This window comes from Haliotis rubra, unplaced genomic scaffold, assembly GCF_003918875.1.
Source record: "Haliotis rubra isolate DU_JTF1 unplaced genomic scaffold, ASM391887v1 Scf8, whole genome shotgun sequence".
In the NCBI taxonomy this organism is placed as follows: Eukaryota; Metazoa; Mollusca; class Gastropoda; order Lepetellida; family Haliotidae; genus Haliotis; species Haliotis rubra.
The window spans coordinates 2,917,480-2,940,117 of record NW_025767523.1 but is presented as its reverse complement, the minus strand read 5'-3'; the positions used below and the strand labels follow the sequence as shown (position 1 = coordinate 2,940,117).

At 39.8% G+C, this 22,638-nt stretch overlaps 1 protein-coding gene across 1 annotated transcript; it reads right to left on the bottom strand.

The window, feature by feature from the left end:
- Positions 1–1,427: 1,427 nt before the first annotated feature.
- LOC124261504 (protein transport protein Sec24C-like) lies at positions 1,428–22,542 on the bottom strand. Its single transcript, XM_046695824.1, has 23 exons — positions 22,406–22,542; positions 19,004–19,207; positions 18,215–18,368; positions 17,629–17,980; positions 16,373–17,026; positions 15,594–15,702; positions 14,853–14,980; positions 12,307–12,445; positions 11,583–11,698; positions 10,871–10,998; positions 10,265–10,343; positions 9,967–10,079; positions 9,417–9,627; positions 8,994–9,164; positions 8,580–8,676; positions 8,236–8,381; positions 6,613–6,751; positions 5,894–6,088; positions 5,325–5,428; positions 5,042–5,129; positions 4,447–4,550; positions 3,469–3,558; positions 1,428–2,868 (listed from the first exon to the last, which is right to left on the bottom strand). Exons 2-23 carry the CDS (start codon positions 19,158–19,160, stop codon positions 2,728–2,730), a joined length of 3,615 nt encoding a protein of 1,204 aa, XP_046551780.1. The 5' UTR covers positions 19,161–19,207; positions 22,406–22,542; the 3' UTR covers positions 1,428–2,727.
- Positions 22,543–22,638: the final 96 nt, after the last annotated feature.

Genomic DNA, 22,638 nt, shown 5'->3' with positions numbered 1-22,638 from the left:
TGTGTCTTGTATCATAACTTGAGGCGTAGTTTACACATTTAGACTTTGCACTCACGCAACCTGAATCAGCGTTTATCCCCACTTGCATCCAGTTCTGATGTTTAAAAAAAGTGACTGACGACAACACAGACAGTGATTGAATAAGTGAGTGAGTATGGTTTTATGCTGCTTGTAGCAATATCACGTCAGGGGGACAGCAGAAATGGGCTTCACACATTGTACCCATGTGGGGTCTTTGGGGCGACAAGCGAACACTTAACTACAAGGCTACCCCAGTAAAAACCCAAACTCAATTTGGTATTATATATTTAATACTGAGCAGCAGGTGCAGCCTGTTTTTGTCTGGTTCAACAAGGTTATTACCTACGGTTGCATTAGGTGCAAGAAAGTTTCATTTCCATAGCCCTGCAAGTGCCCAACTTCAGATCTAAATTTCATCTGCTCACTGTTGTGTCGCAACAGGAAAATAATTCAATAAGAATTTTGCTCTGACCTTCTACATTTAGTTAGAATAGTCTAATTTTGTTGTTGAAGAGAGCATGGTCTTCTAATGTGAATGTTAGCAGAAGTGGGATTAAGTTTTTTTTAGCTCATGAGTGAGATATGTACTGTAAGAAGTTAGCGATAAGAGATCTGGGTATATAGTGTACTAGGTTCAGGGTAAATTACAAGCTTTTCCTTACAAATGTCCAGTGCTACAAAGTGTTGTTACAAGTCCTCACATGTCATTACCATAGATCAGATTTGTGTCAGCATTATAAGTTATTTATTTATGCATTTTGTCCATCATATGTAACTATTTGTTCAGCATCATTTTCAAAGTGACGTAAATATAAAGTTGTACTCATAATCCACCTCTGCAAGAAATTGTTTTGAAAACTGGGATTTTGTTTATGGGGTATCTTCCTCCACACATAAGTAAGTTCTTGGATTTCACCAAAATGACCTTGTGCAGATACAGTATATATACTACTGTCACCATGACGATATTGTATTGAGGGATAATGTGCATAGACAGATGAATACTTGACATAAATAAAGTTAACGCAAATAAAATAGTGATGTGTTCTTGGTTACTGATGGATGAAGTGGGTCTTAATGTCCAATTTGTTGTATTTGTATAGTGTGAAAAAAAAAAAATAGTTTGCTGAGACCATTGAGCTGATCAAGGTGAGTGAGTTTTAGGCCGCTTTTAGCAAAATTTCCAGCAATATCACAGCAGGGGTATACACCAGAAATGGATATCACACATTGTACCCATGTGGAGTCTTCGGTGAACGCTTTAACCACCAGGCTACCCCACCACCCCTCAGTAAACAAGGATTTGAACACTGAAATGTAGTGCCATGGACAACACGTGCACCATTTAACCATTAGAATGCCACAAGTTTATCTTTCATATTATTCATAAAAACATAACATGGAGCGACAAAATATTGGTTTATTTTTCCACTGTATAATACAGGCTTGGTCAGTGGACTGCAGCATGCATATCGATTGTACAGCAGAGATGTAACTACATTAGCATTCGGTGATGATCAGGGGGTTCTCGTTACCATGGTTACGTCAGTAACAGAAAAAGACTAGAGCTCCTAATCTGTAAGCATGTCATGATTTGATATCTAGTTAAACTGTTCCGAGTGTATTATAATCTGATGTTAAGTAGTCAATTCATGAGATTTATCAACACAATCAGAACCACTCCGACAATTACCGGTTTTGTATACTGGACCTAATTTGATTAGCTCATGGCACAAACTCCTACATATGCTGATCAGCAGCTACTCTGTATATTCTACAGCCCTGACTGAAGATATGAAATTTATGACCATGTCACCGTGTTGAACATGACCACTTAAAGCGATGCAGTCACGATCTTGTGATGTACACACAATAAATATGCATTAAAGACTGATTGTGTAGAATGTACAGTGTCAACTGAACCTATTTACAAAGCAGGATTTTATGTACAGTGGTTAAAATATGGTAACAAAGTAACAGTCAAACATGCTTCCATTCACAGACAAATGTTCCTAAAACAAAATGAGAGATAAAATAAATCACATACTGAACAAAAAGGTTACGGATCATATTTTGGGGGACGTTTTGTAATGAAGACTGAGCGCACACTTTCATATGTAATATACCCCAAAATATTCAAGATCCCTAACCATTTTGAACGGTACATGTCTCCAACAACTTCAAATATTGATTGCACCAACTGTTGATCACAACAACCATGGTGATTCGTACTGCGATACAGTACCACACAAAATACTGTATCGCTATATTATCACCCCAATCTTATCTCTCTACCCCCACATTGGTATTTTTCATGACAGCACAATATAATGTTTGATTTGTCCTAAGCTATCAACAGATCAGTTTGCACAATCCACATGCTTCAGCTGCTTGGCTGACGATATATCTTTGAAATAATTCATACATACACTGTTACAAAAGATCGTAAAACATACAAGTAAATTCTTTGAATTAAGAACTGACTTATTCCACTCTCATCCTAACATCTCCGTGCGAGACAGCATTTGTCTTAAAACATAACAGTTTCACAAGGTTGCACTTCAGTTTGCGAACATTGTCTTGTCATATTTTGTTACTATTCAAGACAACTGTGTTGATAAGCATGTCCGGTATCACTAGTCTTCTGGCACTCTGGACTTCAGATGAAAGATTGGGTGTGTCATCCACAGACTTTGTAGGTAGTTATTAACTGAGAATATTGCGAATCTCTTTGTGTATATGACACAGGAAATCCACGTAAGAGGCACTTCCATTCAGTCCCTTGTCTTCCACCAAGAAATGATTGAACCACGGTTCTAGTTTGTCACGCTGGCGAATAATTGTCAGCTGAAAACAAGACATGGATTTGTGTAAACAATGTAATAAATCTTTTGGGTACGCTATTTTTTACCAAAGAATTACTGAGTATACGACAACAACCCCGTAAAGAACCTTCAAAATGGACTTCACCCTACAGAAGTACCAGAATCTGTACTTTACTGAGAAACGCCAACTGAAGGGTTTTCACAACTCGGGCAAGGGACAGTAGTACATACATCCTTAGAAGGTCAAGGTCAACTGTTGGCAGTTATGGATATAAAGTGAGTTAGGGTTAAGGCTGCTTTGCCTAAAGTATTGCAGATACTGGATATTTGGTGAAACCTTGGACCCTACAAATGGGGTTGGTAAACCAAACTGCTCAAGATAAAACTGGAATTATTTACAATAATGCCCATCTAAGATCTTCAAATTCAATGCAAGACATGAAAAAGAGCTGCCATTGAGATATAATCCGAAAACTTTTAGACAAGTTAAAGTGAAAGTTTTATGTTCAAAATTATATTGGTTACTATTTCTATCATGTGAATACAGAGATGTTCTTGTTCTACTATAGGAAACAATGCTTGTACGTATGGGAAAGTCGCCATATGGTGTAGAGGTTCATACCTTCAGGAAGCGATTCCTCTTGCCTCTTGCTCTTGAAATAGTTTCACAGACCCGCCGTGAGATTGGGTTGTCCAGGGGCAGCAGTTGGCACTAAAAACATACAGAGGACACTTAACAACAGCCTATAACAAAAGATATCAGTTCACACTGGAACGATAGATCTCCAAGACATGCTCAGCAGATTTTCAGAAAGTGATCACAAAGTACAAAGTCCAGACTACCAGTTATCACACTCCTAAGACAGGCATACAACCAAACTTGTTGGAAAACACAACTAATTAATGGTAATTCCTTTCTCTGGTATATAATAGTCGTAATCATCTCAACTTGTCCAACACTAGTAAACAACACCTCAACTTCCATCTTCACTGAAGGAAAATACCAATAGAAGGCACCTTGGCATCACAGACTCACTACGCTGTCTTGGGAACAAACCCTGCACATGTGCAGCACCATGGTTCAACATCTTGGCTAGAGTTATGCCGTCAGTACTCAACCCTGCTCTCATCTGCCCATAAGTCTCAGTCAAGAATGGAAACCATGTCTATTGTTCTCCATAACTGCTAATATGTCACGCTGCACAGATACCAATGTTGGGGAACAACCAACTTCTTTTTATCAGATGCCACACTCACTATTACTAGGCGAGTTGTGATAACTCATAATCGGTATGAAAGCGAGTGAAGTTTTAGGCCACTCTTAGCAAGAGTCCAGAAATATCACAGCAGGTAACACGAGAAATGGGATTCATAGATTGTACCGATCTGGGAATCTTTGGCATGATGAGCGAATACTTTAACTATTTGCTAGCCCACCACCAGTAGTAGAAGTATACCTTAGTAACATAAACAGGTATCAGCATTCCTGCACCTGACTAAGAAAAGGAAGCGATGCTTCTAAAATACAACAGTAAATTTGTGAACTTCTACAAAATACATGGCAACTATCTTCAGTGTTCAATGTAATGCATGTACTCACTTTATCTATATCAATTTGAGCTGCACTTTGAACTCCAAAGATCTTATGTATCCAGTCAGGATCAGCATTGTGACCGATCCACACAAACATTGAGAGTCCATTTTCTGGAAAGAATAAGAAATTTGAGGTAATAAGATGACATCACATGAATGCAATCGTGTTTGCATGTGTAAATGTTTACAAATCGAAACACTAGAAGTTAGTGACAATGTTTACATTTGCTCGTGTAATATGTAACACACCACTCAGCAATATTCCAGCTATATTGTTAAATAATCGAGGCCACATAATCCAGTGATTGACTTCACGAATATCGATCCAAGCAATAAGGATATAACAAAGGGCAAGAGAATGAGATTCTGTCAGTTGCTTGTTAAAACTACCAGGTGCCGCGATACATTTGAGCGACATAGCCAAATCTAGTTTAACATAACTTTGAGCAATATTATCATAACATGTCAGTTTAACTTGGGGGGTAAGAGACATTTACCACTTCACAGACAAAAGATAACAGCAAAGACTGGTACACAAAGGGTCACAACTCTATCAAGTGACTGCATGGACAGACATGAACAGAACAAGCTGACAAACATACCTAGGAGGTAAATCCCGGAATCCTGCAGGCGTTCATGTGAACAGCGGATAGCTGCTGGGTCGTCGTTTCCATCCAAATCTATTTCATGCTGAAAGTCAGGAAGGTATCAGATTAATTCAAAACCTCACAATTTTAGGACGAAACATTGACATACATAAGACAATCAGCAAATGACTTACGGACCAAACTTGAAAATGTACATAAGTGTTTTCATGAGTTAATGCAACAGTTGTGCAATTGTGAAATAGCTGTACTACTTGTCAGTAGGGAGCAGAGCACTTACGAGTGGCATGAGACGAGGGTAGAAGAAGACATTGGACGATTCAACATTCATTGAGTTGATGAGGTGGATCAGATAGCTGCGGTCATCTGTTGATATCTCCGAACCTTGAATGGTGGAAAAACATCAAATAGAATCAAATCAAACTTAGGCAAGAGAGTATTTTTATGTTGTTCACCAAATCTACTTCATTGATTAAAAGTTTCATTAATTAAAAGAAAAGAAAATGTGGGTAATGTTTTGCTTTTGCTTTTCTTATTTTTTAATGATGATTCCAGTTCATTAGCATATTTGCAGCTGCTTGAAGTGTTACAACTGAATAAGTGAGTGCCAAGTGTTTAATGTGCAAGTGTTGTGTTGAGTCTGTCATCATATCATGTTGACGATCTAGACCGGGCCAGTAAAACTTGTGTAATGGTCCACTCCAGCCTTGGCACACATTGTGACAACTGTAATTAGTCACACCATAGAAAACTAACAGCATTGATGCCATCTTCTGACAAATATCCCAGTCGGGGAGTGTTTCAATGTAAGACCAAAACCAGACAAGGACAAAGAATATGCCGACTTACCTCCCTGCACTCCATCACTTTTGAGGACACAGTTGGCGTAGAGAGGGAGGAGCTTCATACACTCTGGGAGGATGAGTTGCCCAGCTGACGAGGGGCTTGCACAGTTCTTCCTGTAGCAAGCCAGGATCTGGGCTACCTCGTTCATCACATACTCACGCACCTGTTTGGGGTTCGAATTGAGCGTGCTCCTGATGGCTGAAAAGGAATCGCTGACATGTTAGAGAATCATAGACATATAAAATTGAATTACAATTATCATGATCAGCTCTGTTGTACAAATCAAATCATTACAGTTCGGTTGAAAAAGAAATACTGAGAAGAATTTTAGTACACTTTGAACACATGATGGCAAGTGACAATAAGTAATGGCGCCACACATTTTGTCAAAGCAGGGAACTGAAGAGTCAGTGAATGAGCACGGTCTGTTCGGCCCAGGACTTCCATTGAGTGGGTGGGCTGGTAGAGGTCCATTCTCATCATCTCTGTTGTACAATGTAGAAAGGGAGTGAGTCACACCCCTTTAGCAATATTCAAAATATCATGGTGGGGGACACCAGAAATGGGTTTCACACATAGTACCCATGTGGGGAATCGAACGCGTGTCTTTGCGTGACAAGCGAACGCTGGGAACTGAAGAGGGACTACCACTATTATGCAGTGTCTGTTGCTTAATACCACACTCAACAATGTCCCAGCTGTGCCACGGGAGAATTACGTACTGTATTTTGATAGGTAGTTGACCAGAACATCCAGCTCACAGCTGCGGAAGAGGTCTGCCATCTGCGTGCAGCAGTTGAAGGCAAGGTTGTGAACTCGTAACCGCCTCTGGCCAGCCACTGTTGTGTATAACACTGCAACCTGGAATGGCAACATTTAATGAGAACATGTTTTCTTGCTGCTTGAAACCACCCTTGGAAATATTCCACCGTAATTACTGCAGCCTTCTACAATCATGTCTAAAAAATTCAGTCAACGAATGGCCATTTACAATCATGTCTAGATAATTCAGTCAACAAATGGCCATTTACAATCATGTCTAGATAATTCAGTCAACAAATGGCCATTTACAATCATGTCCAGAAAATTCAGTCAACAAATGGCCATTTACAATCATGTCTAGATAATTCAGTCAACAAATGGCCATTTACAATCAACAAATGGCCATTTACAATCATGTTCAGATAATTCAGTCAACAATGGCCATTTACAATCATGTCCAGATAATTCAGTCAACAATGGCCATTTACAATCATGTCTAGATAATTCAGTCAACAAATAATCATGTCCAGATAATTCAGTCAACAAATGGCCATTTACAATCATGTCTAGATAATTCAGTCAACAAATGGCCATTTACAATCATGTCCAGATAATTCAGTCAACAAATGGCCATTTACAATCATGTCCAGATAATTTGCAGTCAACAAATGGCCATTTACAATCATGTCCAGATAATTCAGTCAACAATGCGGCCATTTACAATCATGTCCAGATAATTCAGTCAACAAATAATCATGTCCAGATAATTCAGTCAACAAATGGCCATTTACAATCATGTCCAGATAATTCAGTCAACAAATGGCCATTTACAATCATGTCTAGATAATTCAGTCAACAAATGGCCATTTAAATCATGTCTAGATAATTCAGTCAACAAATGGCCATTTAAATCATGTCTAGATAATTCAGTCGACAAATGGCCATTTACAATCATGTCTAGATAATTCAGTCAACAAATGGCCATTTACAATCATGTCCCGATACTTCAGTCAACAAATGGCCATTTACAATCATGTCCTGATAATGCAGTCAACAAATGGCCATTTACAATCATGTCTAGATAATTCAGTCAACAAATGGCCATACACAATTGTGTCAAGGTCCAGTAATGGACAAGTGATATTTTTCTCGATACCGCTGGTCCTTCAGATGAATGACAAATACCTCTCTGTGTCAAAACATCACAGAACACAGCACTAATGAGAAAAACAATTGCCAAACTGATAATGCAGGTTTCGGTATGAACAAAAGTACTCAAACAACTTATGATGAACAGTCATTGGGAGAACAGAATAAATATCTCATTATCATTATGCTTGTATGCTGTTTAATGGTGCACTCTGGTTTAGCTTACAATGAAGGCCTGTAAATAATTATGTCTGGACCAGAAAATCCAGTGACTGATAGTGTTAAGCAAAAATCCATGTAATCTTTTTTCGAACATGAGCCAAACCAAATCTTAGGCACTTATTTTACAAACACAGGTAAAGGTGAATGGCATGACATTTTTTGCTTTTTGGTTTTGCCACATCATGAGATTCTGGTAATATTTAAACCCTTACCTGTACATAAGCACCTTCTGCCTCGTTCAGTTTGTCATCATGCTTAATATCAACATTGATGGACTGGTCACAATCGATGGCAGCCATTTCCACATCTGTTGTGTTTGACATGAAGAAGTTGCCAAAGAAATCTACAGGGCGTATGCCTGAAAAAGTAATAAATATTGTATAAAAATATTGTCCTTACAACTAACTAGTGTTCCAATTAATTGAAATAATACAAAATTGGCATTAAGCTATATCCCACCACCTATATGACAGCAACATGCATATAATTGAATCTGGGTCAGATGATCCTGTGATCAATATGGTGAAAATGAAATACAAGAAGTCATAACACTCACCCTGACTAGTTCGGACTCTTAGAATGCCATCAAATGCAATTGGCCGCATCACATTCCGCTTCAGATCCTCAATGAAACGCTCTCCATCTATATCAGCCTGCACAACAAAATCATTTTCATCCCACGTCAATGAAATTCATCAATAAAAGTCATGAACATTTTAAGAACAAACCCAAAGGAACAAAGAAAATACTCTGAAAATCAGAGAGAATGGTTTTAGTACTTTTAGCAATACTGCAGCCATTTCACAGCAAATAGGCTTCACACATTGTATCCATTTTGGATCTGACCCTGGGTCCTCGGCGTGACAAGCAAAACACTTTAACCACTAAGCTACCATACTGCCTCATTTGAAAATCAGGACTTTAATAAATACAAAATGCACATAACAAGAGTTACATTATCAGGACATACCTGGAAGTAGCTGTACTTGTACATGTTGCCTGATGTGAGTCGACACACCTCCCCCATGGAGGCGATGTCCGTGTAGGCGTTGGGGAAGAGAAACAGATCCACGCTGCAGCCTGCAGCCACACACTCCTGCCCCAGCTTGGTGTAGAAGTTGCTGGAGGGAGTCAGGATTGCCTGAAACAAATATTCACACATCAGGAACTGTTGGTTGGTTGGTTCATGCTGCATGGAGCATTTTTCTAGGTTTTTTCACAGTTTGTAAATAATAAAGTAACAATTGCACCAGAAAATCCAGTGACTGCATCAATCTACATGACAAGATGGCTCGTATCAACCCAGTCAGCAAGCATTACCACCAATCCCTTAGTTGCCACTTAAAACGAGGTTTGGTTGGATGACCAATTCTAACCTCCAAATCAGACTCACCTTCTCCTTCTCTGTGCCCAGTAGTTTTCTGTCATCCCTGTTCTTCAGTTTGCCAGGGGCGTCGGCTATGGGCAGCGTCGTGTGGAAAATATACAGTTTGCCTGTCCTGTCCGCAGACTTCAAGGCATCCAGTCCAGCCTGGACAACAGGAGCAAACACTGTCTCCGTCTCCTTCGATTCTGCAAACATCACTGGAATCTGGGCAAGGAGGCTGTAAAGAAAATTAAACAATGGAATTCAAATACCAATGATCAATGTAACACAAGACTTCTGAACATGACAAGTAAAGGAGAGACTGAAAAAGGCAAAATGTGATAAAGTTAATGTAACAAGTGTAAGTTGGCTTGGCTCCCATGGCCAAAAGCTATGAAGACATGATGCCTTTTAGGAAGTGGGCCTGCTAAGTTTGAAATACATTTTGGTTCTACAAACAAAAATGTCACTGGTGCAACCAGCTAATGCACTGACACTGGTTACAAGTTGGGGTAAACAAATCGGCCACTGGTCAGGTCCAGAAAACATCCCTGGTACTGCATGTGGTGAAGCTCACCTGTCAATAACTGCTTCTGACTCGGACAATTTGACTAGAAATCCATCCAACAAGGGGACAAACATGTCATCCACATCTGACACAACAAGCATCTGAGGCTGAGCCAGAGAACTCTGAAACATACATTAGCATATGCTTAATACTTGTCAACAGTCTTTCTCCAGTAAAAGTTTATTTGGCTCTTTATACTTCATGCATAGTCCATAATACTAAAATCTAAAGAAGATAGAGAGAATAGGCAGACAGTGATAATTGGTCTTCTGCTGAAGAAATGATCAAACAGGGGGTTACTTCTTACCTTAACATTGTAGAAGTGTAACTCTTTGTGGTAAGTTACAAATCCAACCCTGATCTCCGATTCATCCATACCAGTCTCTCTGAAAGACAAACATTTCATTTACTATCAGTAACTTAATGAGTTATTAACTTGCAATGATTCTGCTAATCCAGACTCCAGACAACTACTGATAAGACTGGCTGAGTATGGTTTTACGCCGTTTTTAGCAATATTCCAGCAATATCACGGCGGGGGACACCAGAAATGGGCTTCACAAGTTGTACCCATGTGGGGAATCGAACCCGGCCTTCGGCGTGACGAGCGAACGCTTTAACCACTAGGCTACCCCACCGCCCCACTACTGATAAGAAAGTTCATTGATCAAAATGGGCTACATCAATGCATTTATGATTTGTTATTTGAAAAATTTGTTAATTCAGATGATTTGGAATGAAATTGACTTCAAAATACCTTGGTCACACCCTATGGTTTTGTTATACTTTTCATTTATATATAGAATTCAAGTTCACTATATGCATGATATAAAGATATTTTCTAGATAAAATCTTCCTTATGGTAGAAGCATTCACAACATGGAAGTTTTACATGGTGCTAGCCGCTACTTACTTGGGCAAGTTGACGAGGACTTCTTCCTTGAGGTTGTCACAGATAAGCTGGACTAACCCACTCTTCACACTGTTGTAGGAGACATCGATCATGAAGATGAAACCTGGCTCTTTGGGTAGAACACTGTTCTGTAACCCAAACAAATGTGACATCAGCATCTACATCACACATCACATCTACACAGCAAACAATATCCCCACAGGACACTATCCCTACCTCTACCTGGGAGAGAGTGAGTGAGTGCGTTTAGTTTTATGCTGCTTTTAGCATTATTCCAGCAATATCACAACAGGGGACACCAGAAATGGGCTTCACACATTGTACCCATGTGGGGAATCGAACCCAGGTCTTAGATGTACCAAGAAACCGCCTTAACTATTAGGCTACCCCACACCCCATTCAAGAAGGAACATCTGACATGGATATCTAATCAAGCACAACAGTGTCCTGTGGATTGGGTGAACAAGGTGGACTACTGCTATTAGAAATGTTCCAAGTGGAAAACTAGACATGGGCTCCATACATTGTTCCCACATGGCAATGTACTCAGTTCCTCAGTGTCACAAGTAAATTCTTTAACGATAACCTGCTCCACATACTGTTCCCAAGTGAAGAATCAAATGCAGCTCTTCAGCATTGCAAGTAAACCTTTAACCACAAGACTAGCCTACTCCTACGTAGTGTCCATTGTTTCAGTACCACGGTAACTTACCTTACAATAGTCTTTGGTGGCTGTGAACTCGTATGTTCCTAAACACAACTCAGCCCTGTTGTAGCAATCCACCCGACGCCCAGTGTGATCAAGGTGTGCGAAGTACTCGGCTGGAACTGCAATGTTTCAAAAAGTCTCTTATTCTGAAGTCAACATTCACAACTTACAAAAAAACACAAAAACAAACAGGAAATCTGATAAACATGATAAAGCATGCCTGCTGCCTGGACATGGTAAAATGATCAATACAACCTGCAAGCATGCACATACAAATATACTACTTGTCTATAGACTATAGTCCTTGCAAACAAATATACTACTTGTCTATAGACTATAGTCCTTGCAAACTGCCCAACTGTAAGGTATCATGTTGCCATTGTTAAGGGTGTCACTACACGTTATCATTATAAAGACTAAGGGACTGAAAATTTTAGTTTCCTTCACCAGCATGCAATACTGGAGACCTATTTTTCCTCCGGCGCTCTCACAACCGTCCACTCGGGCGAATCAGGAGAGAGTGAGGAGCATGGTGACAGGTGGCGCCGTTTTCCCGCCAAAACCTTGGGAAGGGAGATGACTCCTGGTAAGTGATTTTACGTCCGCTTTATTAAGGGAGCTTCAAAAGGGGATTCAAGTGTTCCACTAGCATTCGGAAGGAAAGGGAGACAAGCAATAAGCATGAGTCAGGATAAGGAAAAATTACTCATATCGTCAAGTGCCCTACCTTCTGTAGCAGCTCCACAGAAAACACACTGGAATCTCCTCCCACCGTCGATAAATTGCATAAAGGGATTCATGTAGGCTTTACATCGCTTGCAGCGCACAGGCCCAAGTTCACCCAAGTCTACCAGAGGGGGTACTTGCTGGTTAAAAGATTAAAAAAGAACAGTGAAGTGAAGCCTCACAACTGTTTATCTTCACAAATTTAAAATCTAAAAAAAGAAATCATTTCAGTAAAAACAAGATCAACAGTATTATTCAAAACAAACAAGAGTCATCAGAAGATGACAAATCCCCCCAGCCCCCACAAATTTGAAAGAACAAATCATCTGACACTTAAAGTCAAACATGATTTTTTTAGACTAAATCCAAATCGTATCTATGGAAATCATGAAAAACATAATTGCCAAAATTCTGCAAATAACAAAAAGCATCACTTCAAGAACTGTTTGATATGTCTGCCAAGTCATGTAGAAAGACGCTTAACTGTTTTCGAGTTGTGCTCCGCAAAAGAAGCCCCTCCCTTTTGAGACTAAGTCAGAATCATTTCCATGAAGACCGAGAAATAAATAAATGCCCAAAATCTGCAAACAGCAAAAGGCACCACTTTGGGATCTGCCTCATATATACGCAAAGTTTTATTGATAGATATTGAGCGATTTTTTTGGTATGCTAAAAAAACAAAATCCACCCCTTTTTGAGTACAAATTGTTTCCATGGAAATCATGAGTGAGTGAGTTTAGTTTTACGCCACACTCAGCAATATTCCAGCTATATGGCGGCGGTCTGTAAATAATCAAGTCTGGACCAGACAAGCCAGTGATCAACAGCATGAGCATCGATCCTGCGCAACTGGGAATCGATGATATGTGTCAACCAAGCCAGCGAGCCTGACCACCCAATCCCGTTAGTTGCCATTTCACGACAAGCATGGGTTACTGAAGGCTCATTCTAACCAGGACCTTCACGGGTACACGGAAATCATGGGAATACACACAGACATAAACATGATAAAGCAATAACAATTATAATCATATACAACTTCTAAGAAGTCCCTAAATCCTTTCACTTAACTACAGTTAATCAGTCTTGACATTCTTTTGTTTACCTTAATAGAAACCTGTGATATTTGTCATATAGAGTTCACAAGTATATTGAAAAATACACACACAATGCATATTGTAATGCATGCTATATATTGTCTTTAAGGTTTATACTTTTCCTTTATGTACTATGCACATGAATGAGTGAGTGAGTTTGATTTTACGCCACTTTTAGCAATATTCCAGCAATATCACGGCGGGGGACACCAGACATGGGCTTCACACATTTTACCCATGTGGCGAACGCTTTACACACTAGGCTATCCCACCACCCCACTATGCACATGAAAGTGCACTGCAAATTCAGTATCAAATGATGGATATAATAAATCACTATCATTGTTTCTTTAATGTTCTTCTCAAACAAACTATAAATACATCAAACACCTCAAAACACATTTATTCTGCATTTAGTAATATTCTGGTACAACCACAGAAGGAACTCCATAAATGGGCGCCAGCAGGGAAAGAAACCTTTCAAAATTTCCACATGAGTGGACAATCATTCGTGGTCCTGTCTGTTCTTCACTGGTCCAAAATAACATTCATAGATTTACTTAACTATCAATACAAAATTCACTGGCCACCAGGACCACTGCAATCTCATCATTTAGTGGTCCTGATGAATTTTTACTACCCAGGGACCACAGGACCAGCATAAATTCCGCACACTGTGTCAGACATTTTACATAATGAGACTCAACCCAGCCCTTAGAAGCTGGGAGCAAACACTCCATCCACCCTTAAAACCCAGTGAATGCATTTGGACTAACAGATCATGAGTTACAAAGTAAAGTTCTTGGTTTCAGACAAACGTTCCACACAGTCATCATCCAGAAGACTAACAGATTATTATTAAAGTGTATACACACAGTCATCATCCAGAAGACTAACAGATTATCATTAAAGTGTATACACACAGTCATCATCCAGAAGACTAACAGATTATTATTAAAGTGTATACACACAGTCATCATCCAGAAGACTAACAGATTATCATTAAAGTGTATACACACAGTCATCATCCAGAAGACTAACAGATTATCATTAAAGTGTATACACACAGTCTTCATCCAGAAAACTAACAGATTATTATTAAAGTGTATACACACAGTCATCATCCAAAGACTAACAGATTATTATTAAAGTGTATACACACAGTCATCATCCAGAAGACTAACAGATTATCATTAAAGTGTATACACACAGTCTTCATCCAGAAGACTAACAGATTATTATTAAAGTGTATACACACAGTCATCATCCAGAAGGCTAACAGATTATTATTAAAGTGTATACACACAGTCATCATCCAGAAGACTAACAGATTATTATTAAAGTGTATACACACAGTCATCATCCAGAAGACTAACAGATTATTATTAAAGTGTATACACACAGTCATCATCCAGAAGACTAACAGATTATCATTAAAGTGTATAGTTACCTCTGAGTCAGGCAGTTTGGCAAATGGAGTGATGGAGAGAGCAAAGGGGATATGACTTGATTTAATCATGTCGGATGTGCAAGGCACATTATACATTGTTGAGCGGATGAAACGAGGGTTGCTCATTCCTGAAAATGAAATGGAAGAAAAGTTATTTAACAGAAAATAGGATATTCATTGAAACAGAGTTCCACATGAAGCAATGGGAGCTGGTTGAAACTCTAGACTTAAATCCTACAGTAGCAAATCTAAAGGACTGACTGACTGAGTTTGGTTTACACCGCTTTTAGCAATATTCCAGCAACATCACGGCGGGGACACCAGAAATGGGCTTCACACATTGTACCCATGTGGGGATTTGAACCCGGGTCTTCCGGGTGACGAGCCAACGCTTTAACCATTAGGCTACCCCACCGCCCCAAATCTAAAGGAACTGGGACAACCCCAATTTCATGATGGGCATGATGGAGGTTCAATATAGACATCGCCTTCGGACACAGTATAACAACTGAAAGGAAAACAGCCATTGTATAATCCCATCATTGCAGGAAATCAGACCTGGCAATAACTGTACCATCTATTATCTTCTTTGGTATGACACAGCTGTGGTTCCAACCACCAACCTTCCAATCTCTCAGCAGACACTGTGTTCACAAGACCACAGAGATAAGTATTGCAAAAATTATCACAAAGGTTATGCAATAAATGAATAGGTTACCTTTAACTACTATCAAAACTCACCTTGGTCTTGAATATTAAATTCTGTGGTAACCAAGGGTGGAACTGTTCCTTTTGCATTTGTCTGGAATAATCCACTCCGATTCCTTCTATCATCTTCAATCACTTGAATCTGGAACAGACAAAATCTCTGAATCACTCATTTTCACGAAACACGCTACTCAGTTTCATATTGAGTGAGTGAGTGAGTTTAGTTTTACGCCGCTTTTAGCAATATTCCAGCTATATCACGGCGGGGGACACCAGAAATGGGCTTCACATATTGTACCCATGTGGGGAATCGAACCCGGGTCTTCAGCGTGACGAACGAACGCTTTAACCACTACACTACCCCACCTCCCCAGTTTCATATTGAAATCAGCCGATTTTTTCTTGGAAAAAAAAGTGTTCTGTGAAACAAACTTTAGACAGCCTCTTACAAAATACAATATACTTAAAACATGGAAAATGATGCCACTTCAATGCTTTGACTTAGTTTTTGTTGAGTGAGTTTAGTTTTACGCCGCACTCAGCAATATTCTAGCTATATGGTGGCGGTCTGTAAATAATCGAGTCTGGACCAGACAATCCAGTGATCAACAGCATGAGCATAGATCTGCGCAACTGGGAACCGATGACATGTGTCAAGCAAGTCAGCGAGCCTGACCACCCGATCCTGTTAGTCGCCTCTTACGACAAGCATGGGTTAAGGTTCATTCTAACCCGGACCTTCATGGGTAGTTTTTGTTGAGTGATGATCTGATCATTAAATGTAACCCTCCAATCTGAGGTATTGAACTTACTGGACTTGGCATCTGGTCAGGATCCAACCTCCTTGGTTGCTGTGGTTGTGCCTGTGGTCTCTGTCCTCCTGCACCGTACTGATATTGCTGCTGGCCGAATCCCTGGGGTCCTGCTGGAGGACCACCACCCCCTTGAAACTGACTCCCGGGCTGCCCACCTGGTTGAGGTGGCATCCCCTGTCCCATCTGCGGACCTACGTAACCCCCACCAAACTGACTAGTGGGTGGTCCGGGTTGACCAGGAGGAGGGAATCCGCCCGGACCTGATGGTTGGGAGAATCCTGGCTGAGCTCCCGGCCCTGGGGGCATCCCACCTCCCATGCTCACAGGAGACTGTCCAAAACTGGTGGGTGGTGCACTTGTGGGAGGGAACCCTTGTCCCCCCATTGGTGGCATCCCTGGTTGGGGAGGTGCCCCCATAGAAGTCGGAGAGCCCATGCCTGGTGGTGCTCCAAAGTTTGTTTGTGGGGGACCCATACTAGTTGGTGGAGCACCGAAATTTGTCTGTGGAGGAGCCATATTTGGTGCTCCAAAATTAGTTTGTTGTGAACCCATGGTGGGTGGTTGATGTGATGACATTGGTGGCCCCATGTTCGGTTGAGGGCCTCTTATTCCTCCTTGGGGAGGAAAACCACCAGGGCCCATATTTCCACCCTGAAATACAAGTTTACTACTTTTAGATTTAAACAATGACATGTCACATATTGGCAATATTAAAAATTATGTACAAAAAGCATGTGGTTTTGTCTTAACCTTAACATAATAGGTCAAAACCAAAATATATTATGTAACTGGCATACAGTGTTCTAAAAGAGGCATATCATTGCAGCTGTCCTTGTAACAACCCTTACATTGAATGTAATACACTCAGGGGGGTTCCAAGATAACCAACTGTTAGAAACCTGTTTTGTTTCAAGCAACATCACAAAAAGTAGAAATCGGTACAAACACAAAATGATTCACTAAATAATTTGATTCAATCCTATTAACATAACAAACCACAAACTAAATTAACAGGAGTGCCACTTATTGAAACCATACACACTAACTTTAATCTGTTTTCTGAGATTGAGAAACATTGAACGAACTAAATTAAAACATCACTGAAACTAAAAGTGTTTGATAATGGTATGAAACACTGATTAATATTTAACATTGATATATGAACCGGCTTTCTTGAATGTCTGTCAATAAATATCAGTCACATCCTTTGTAACATTATACTGCTAAAAAATCAGCAGCAAAATTGAACTTACCATTGATGGAGCAGGTGCTCTCTGATCAGCAATCTTCATACTATTGAACTGACTTGTTGGAGGCCCTTGACCCATTGGAGGACCACCCATGCTATGGGGAGGCGGGCCACCTCCCATACCGCTGGGTTGTGGTGGCCCTGCCATACTATTTGGGGGTCCCCCTGCCATACTATTTGGGGGTCCCCCTCCCATACTGTTGGGTGGGCCTCCTCCCATACTATTGGGTGGGCCTCCTCCCATACTGTTGGGTGGTGGAGGCCCTCTCATAGGTGCCTGGTTTGGCCCGGGGGGAAAGTTGCCTCCCATCATGGGCCCCGAGGCGCCTGGTCTGGGGGGACCTGGTGCTGGACCCCTGAAATAACACACATAGTTGTCAGAATAGCAGATATGAAAAGTCCAACAAGGGTCAAAGGTTGTAAAGTCATTTGTCAGAGCAATGAAACTTTTCACCTAAAAAGTCAACAGGTACTTAGGAGATGCAAACTTGTTATTGGTCTGGGCATAGAATATCTTCGTGCTTTCCATGGATCCATTCTATATATGTCAATGCTGTCAATTATTCATTTAATACAATCTTGACACTTACCGTGGTCCTCCAAATCGGTTATCCCCCTGTGGGCCTGGTGGTGGGCCATTTTGAGAAGCAGGCCCATTTTGGGTTGGACCAGGGCCCATCTGAGGTGGGCCTGGTTTCATCACCTGTGGCTGAGGGGGATGGGCACCTCCAAATTGTCCTGGACCTAAAACAGAAGTGAAATTAAATAACTCAAAACTTTAAAAAGTTTTTTGTTATGGCATCTTATAAATAAACAACGTCACCATCAAAACATCACAGACTCGATAACAACACAACTAGTACAATAAGCATGATAGGTGCTAACAAACCAGTGGCAATTTGGGCCATCCATAGCCAGCCTGGATAGAAACCACAGTTTAAATTCAGTTAGGGCAAGTGGTTTTTACAGATCAAAGTGATTCATATAGGCCAAATTAACACTGTTTTCATGTCTGTGTGAATATTGAAAAGAAATGAAAATTCCATCCCATTTACAGGCACTTCCCTAAACTCCCTAATATGGGAGCTATCTTGACTCCCTGCCTGTCTACAAATGAGTCATATGAGTACAATAAACTGTTTAATTTAAAAGGGTTTATGTTACAAAATATGTTCACCAATTCAGAAACAATTAATAATCTATTATAACCAAGTCAGTATGTGATAATGTTTATCTTAGTATCTTTATAAACTGGTTCACCTGTCCTTGTGTCAAATTGACCCAACAGCAAAATTTTCCAGAGTATTTTCAACACAAACTGCATCAAATATGCAACAATTCTGTGCCAGGATTATCCCTACAATTAGTGTGTAACATACCTGGGGGTCCTGGCTGCATTGGTGGGGCAGGACCGTTGTGGTTGTACATGTTGCCACCAGGGGGACCTGGGCGTGGTGGCATCCCACCCATCGGACCAGGGGGAGGTGGGGCTCCACCTGGGTTGTATCCATAGTTACTGGGAAACTGTGCACTCATATCCTATACCAGGCACTTGCAATCCTCATCTAAATACTTGCCTGCATCTGTGCAACAAAATGAAATCCACATAAAAAATGGTAAAGATCCAATAGCTTAAAACTATTGTAGAACCGTATTACTTTTTGTTGAAAAAACTGACAAATGCAGTGTTCACGAATGGAGTTTCAAAGTAACAGGACGTTGGGTCCTGTAAGTTTCAGATGTCTGTCTGACCCATTGAAAATGCACAGGACCCATAGAATAAAATTAAACACACATTTCAGATTTAATATTTCTTATAATTGGCATTGAAATTATTAACGAACATAAGATTTATAAACAGCAAACAAGTGGCACATGTCATACATATCAAATTCAGTCAAAGTCATTGTGAAATATACAGTCAGACACTGGGGCCGGCAGGTTGTAGACTTCTATCGGACCGTTGGCGAATCTGCCGGATTTGTGAGGTGAGGTGAAATTGGGTTTAACGTCGTGCTTGAGAATATTTTGCTCATATGACGACGTGCATGAGTGTGTATGTGTATATGCGCTGCTTGTACTAGCCCAGACTTAAGCTAGTTTTATAGTGCTAGCCCGATGGGATACCATGCCGCAGTGAAGCATGAATACCCCACTCAGACACATTATACTGACTCCAAGCCGACCAGTCCTTGTTGTACCCATTAATGTCGAGCGCCAGGCAGGGACCAACAAGTACCATATTTTAACGTCTTTTGGTATGACGCTCTCGGGGATCGAACCCGTGACCTTCCGCTCTCCGGGCGGACGCTCTAGCCACTACACCACGGAAGCGGTCCTGCTGGATTTGTCAGAGGGTCAGACGATATTCGTGAACACTGAAATGATGTTGATAAACACAGACCATGCTGACAAAAACAGAACATTTCTTCTTAGAATTAATAGAAATGTTCAAGTTAAAACAGCAATGAAAGAAACTTTGTATTTGTGCAAGTCACATATAGTTAGAAATGACAAGACAGATAAGAAGATGTACCCCAAACGTAACACATTTAGCCAAGCTACCTACTCCACATTATTTCACACTGGTGTTATTCAGTTGTGCGGGAGCGACTGATTGAATAATCAAATAAAACATTGGTCAATCGATTGAATCTCACTTGCATCAGCAATTAGCAATGGGTTCTGCAGACAAATCAATATTCATAAAAATTGAACTTTAAAATCAAATTAATTTGAATGATCTTTCTTATGGTTATTTTGTTAAATCAAGATATAAACAGCCGATGCAGTTTCCTGACTCTGCAAACGTAAACATACTTGAGTGTGTCTCTCAACCGGAAATTTTCCCAATTGTCTCGATTGCTGAATTAATCAGCGCCTGTTTCGTTTGGATAATGTTATGAGTTTTGTGGGGGGTTTATGGTTACAATCGATTAAATTATCAAGTACTGAGCTCAGATTAATGATCTGCATATAGTGAGAGATAAGAGGAACTATCATTTAGTGACCTTGTAAATTCAAAGTATTTTTAACCTCATAATGCAATCGTCGAGAATTTGGTACACTGAATATTATCGATTAGTGTGATTCCCTCAGGGCTCAAGATGTTATCAGTTTGTTATAAGCGTCTCTTCTATCTGCCATTATTAACCATAACTCAGATACTTTCATCTCACTTCTGTGAAAACAAATTGGAAAACCAACAACAGGGCTATACAAATAAGCTGGACATATGTACATGAAATTATATCCAGACTGCTGTGTGAGTTCAGAAATTTGTAATTCTAATTTGAGAATATATACTGACACATGCTCTCAACAGAGATGAATATCAGCCTCAGTGAAAGCCTATTTAAATCACAGCTTAACGAAAAATATATTATTGTCATTCTCAGTGTCATATCTGCTTGCAACATTTCAATCAAGTTTGTTACATGTCTGAGAAGAGTAAGAAGTTATGCCTTTCAGATAGGTACACTATTATGCATATTCCAAATTGCCAAACCACATTTCCACCATTATCTTTTTTTACCAACATCTCATGGTTAGTAAAAGCTACACATCTGATATAATCCATACAACTATGTCACTAATTTTTATATGAAGTTTCCACTTTATGAACTGAAAAGTACAGATTCAATGTTAAAAAGCCTTCAGCAAAGAACAGAAGAATGACTTCTTTGTCAGTATATCATTGTGTATATACTAGCTGGAATAAACACAAGATGGCAAAAACCATTTCACTCACTGGCTTAGTGGGGTTTATATAGTTATAATTTATAATAGTTGTGAATAGCTGTGTTACACCTTAAACATAAGAATGAGAAATAATATTACATCATTACTGCAAACATCTTTAGTGGAACATAATTTTGGTCCAGTAGAACCATACATTTGACTCAAGTCAATCAAATATGTATGAAAACAATCTCTCAGTCTGACATGTCACATTAATAACAGCATCTAGACCTAGGTTAGAAATAGGCTCCAGACTCTGCTGCCATGTCCCAATTTAAATGTCAACAGTGGTGGATGTATTTTGGGTTTGTTTGGTTGGTTTTGTTGTTTTTTTTGTTGTTGCTTTATATCTTTACATATGAACTACAGTGACAAAACATTACTGGAACATAATAACAAATTGAACTTACAATATTTATTACAACAAACACATAGGGCCATATAAATCAACATATAGATATCTCAACATTAGAGTTGATACATCCATCATGTTTACCAGAAACTGATGAGCTTGATTATGAGCTTTGTGAATTTCTTTGCTTCCTTGACACAACAGTCTGCCAGGAATGGAAAGGACACCATCTATGATCAAATTACATTTTGTTATCTAACTCCTGCACTTCACAAGCAACCACAATCTACGTCTTTATAAAAAATACGATCGGCATAAAGTCATAAGAAGTTTTGATGTGTATATTTTTTATCAATCCATATTTTTCACATTTTGTTGATAAGTGCATCAGACGTGTGTGGAGAGATTCAACTTATCAGCGAATAAATGTGTTAGGAACACAGTTGTCATATACCTACAAAAAAATACATATAACATATTTGTCTTCGTTCTTAATACTATAAACAACGTGTTAATGCAACGAGCGAACCTACCCAAACCTGGTGTGGAAATATATTATGGTCAAGTTAGGACCAGTCATCCACAGCTGTCAAGCCCGGAAACACCGGTCAGTGCAGATAAGTACGCAGCTACCAGAGAACTTTAGAAGAAATCAAAACTTCTCAATAACAGGTGAATATATACCTACCAAATTCTGTTATCTCGAATGACCACCAAACCCTCTGAATCGTTATAAATGCCCAGAAAATACACACAACTTCTGCCACGTACGGAAAGCCGACATGGACTTCCTGACATGCGTAGCACGTGCCACGTAAGCAGGAAGTAGGCACAACGGGACTTATGGGAAGGAAAACAAAAGTAAAATAGTATCTTCTTCACTACATATCGTTGATGTAAATCTTTGTAGGAATCTCTGGT

What these genes read in the sequence shown, in the direction of transcription:
- LOC124261504 (XM_046695824.1), bottom strand. Translation starts at nt 19,160, where the DNA reads ATGAGTGCACAGTTTCCCAGTAACTATGGATACAACCCAGGTGGAGCC. An exon ending in ATTTAATATTCAAGACCAAG is followed by an intron (nt 14,981 to 15,593) that starts GTGAGTTTTGAT and finishes TTTCATTTTCAG; the next exon opens with GAATGAGCAACCCTCGTTTC. An exon ending in TGGGCACAGAGAAGGAGAAG is followed by an intron (nt 9,165 to 9,416) that starts GTGAGTCTGATT and finishes TATTTGTTTCAG; the next exon opens with GCAATCCTGACTCCCTCCAG.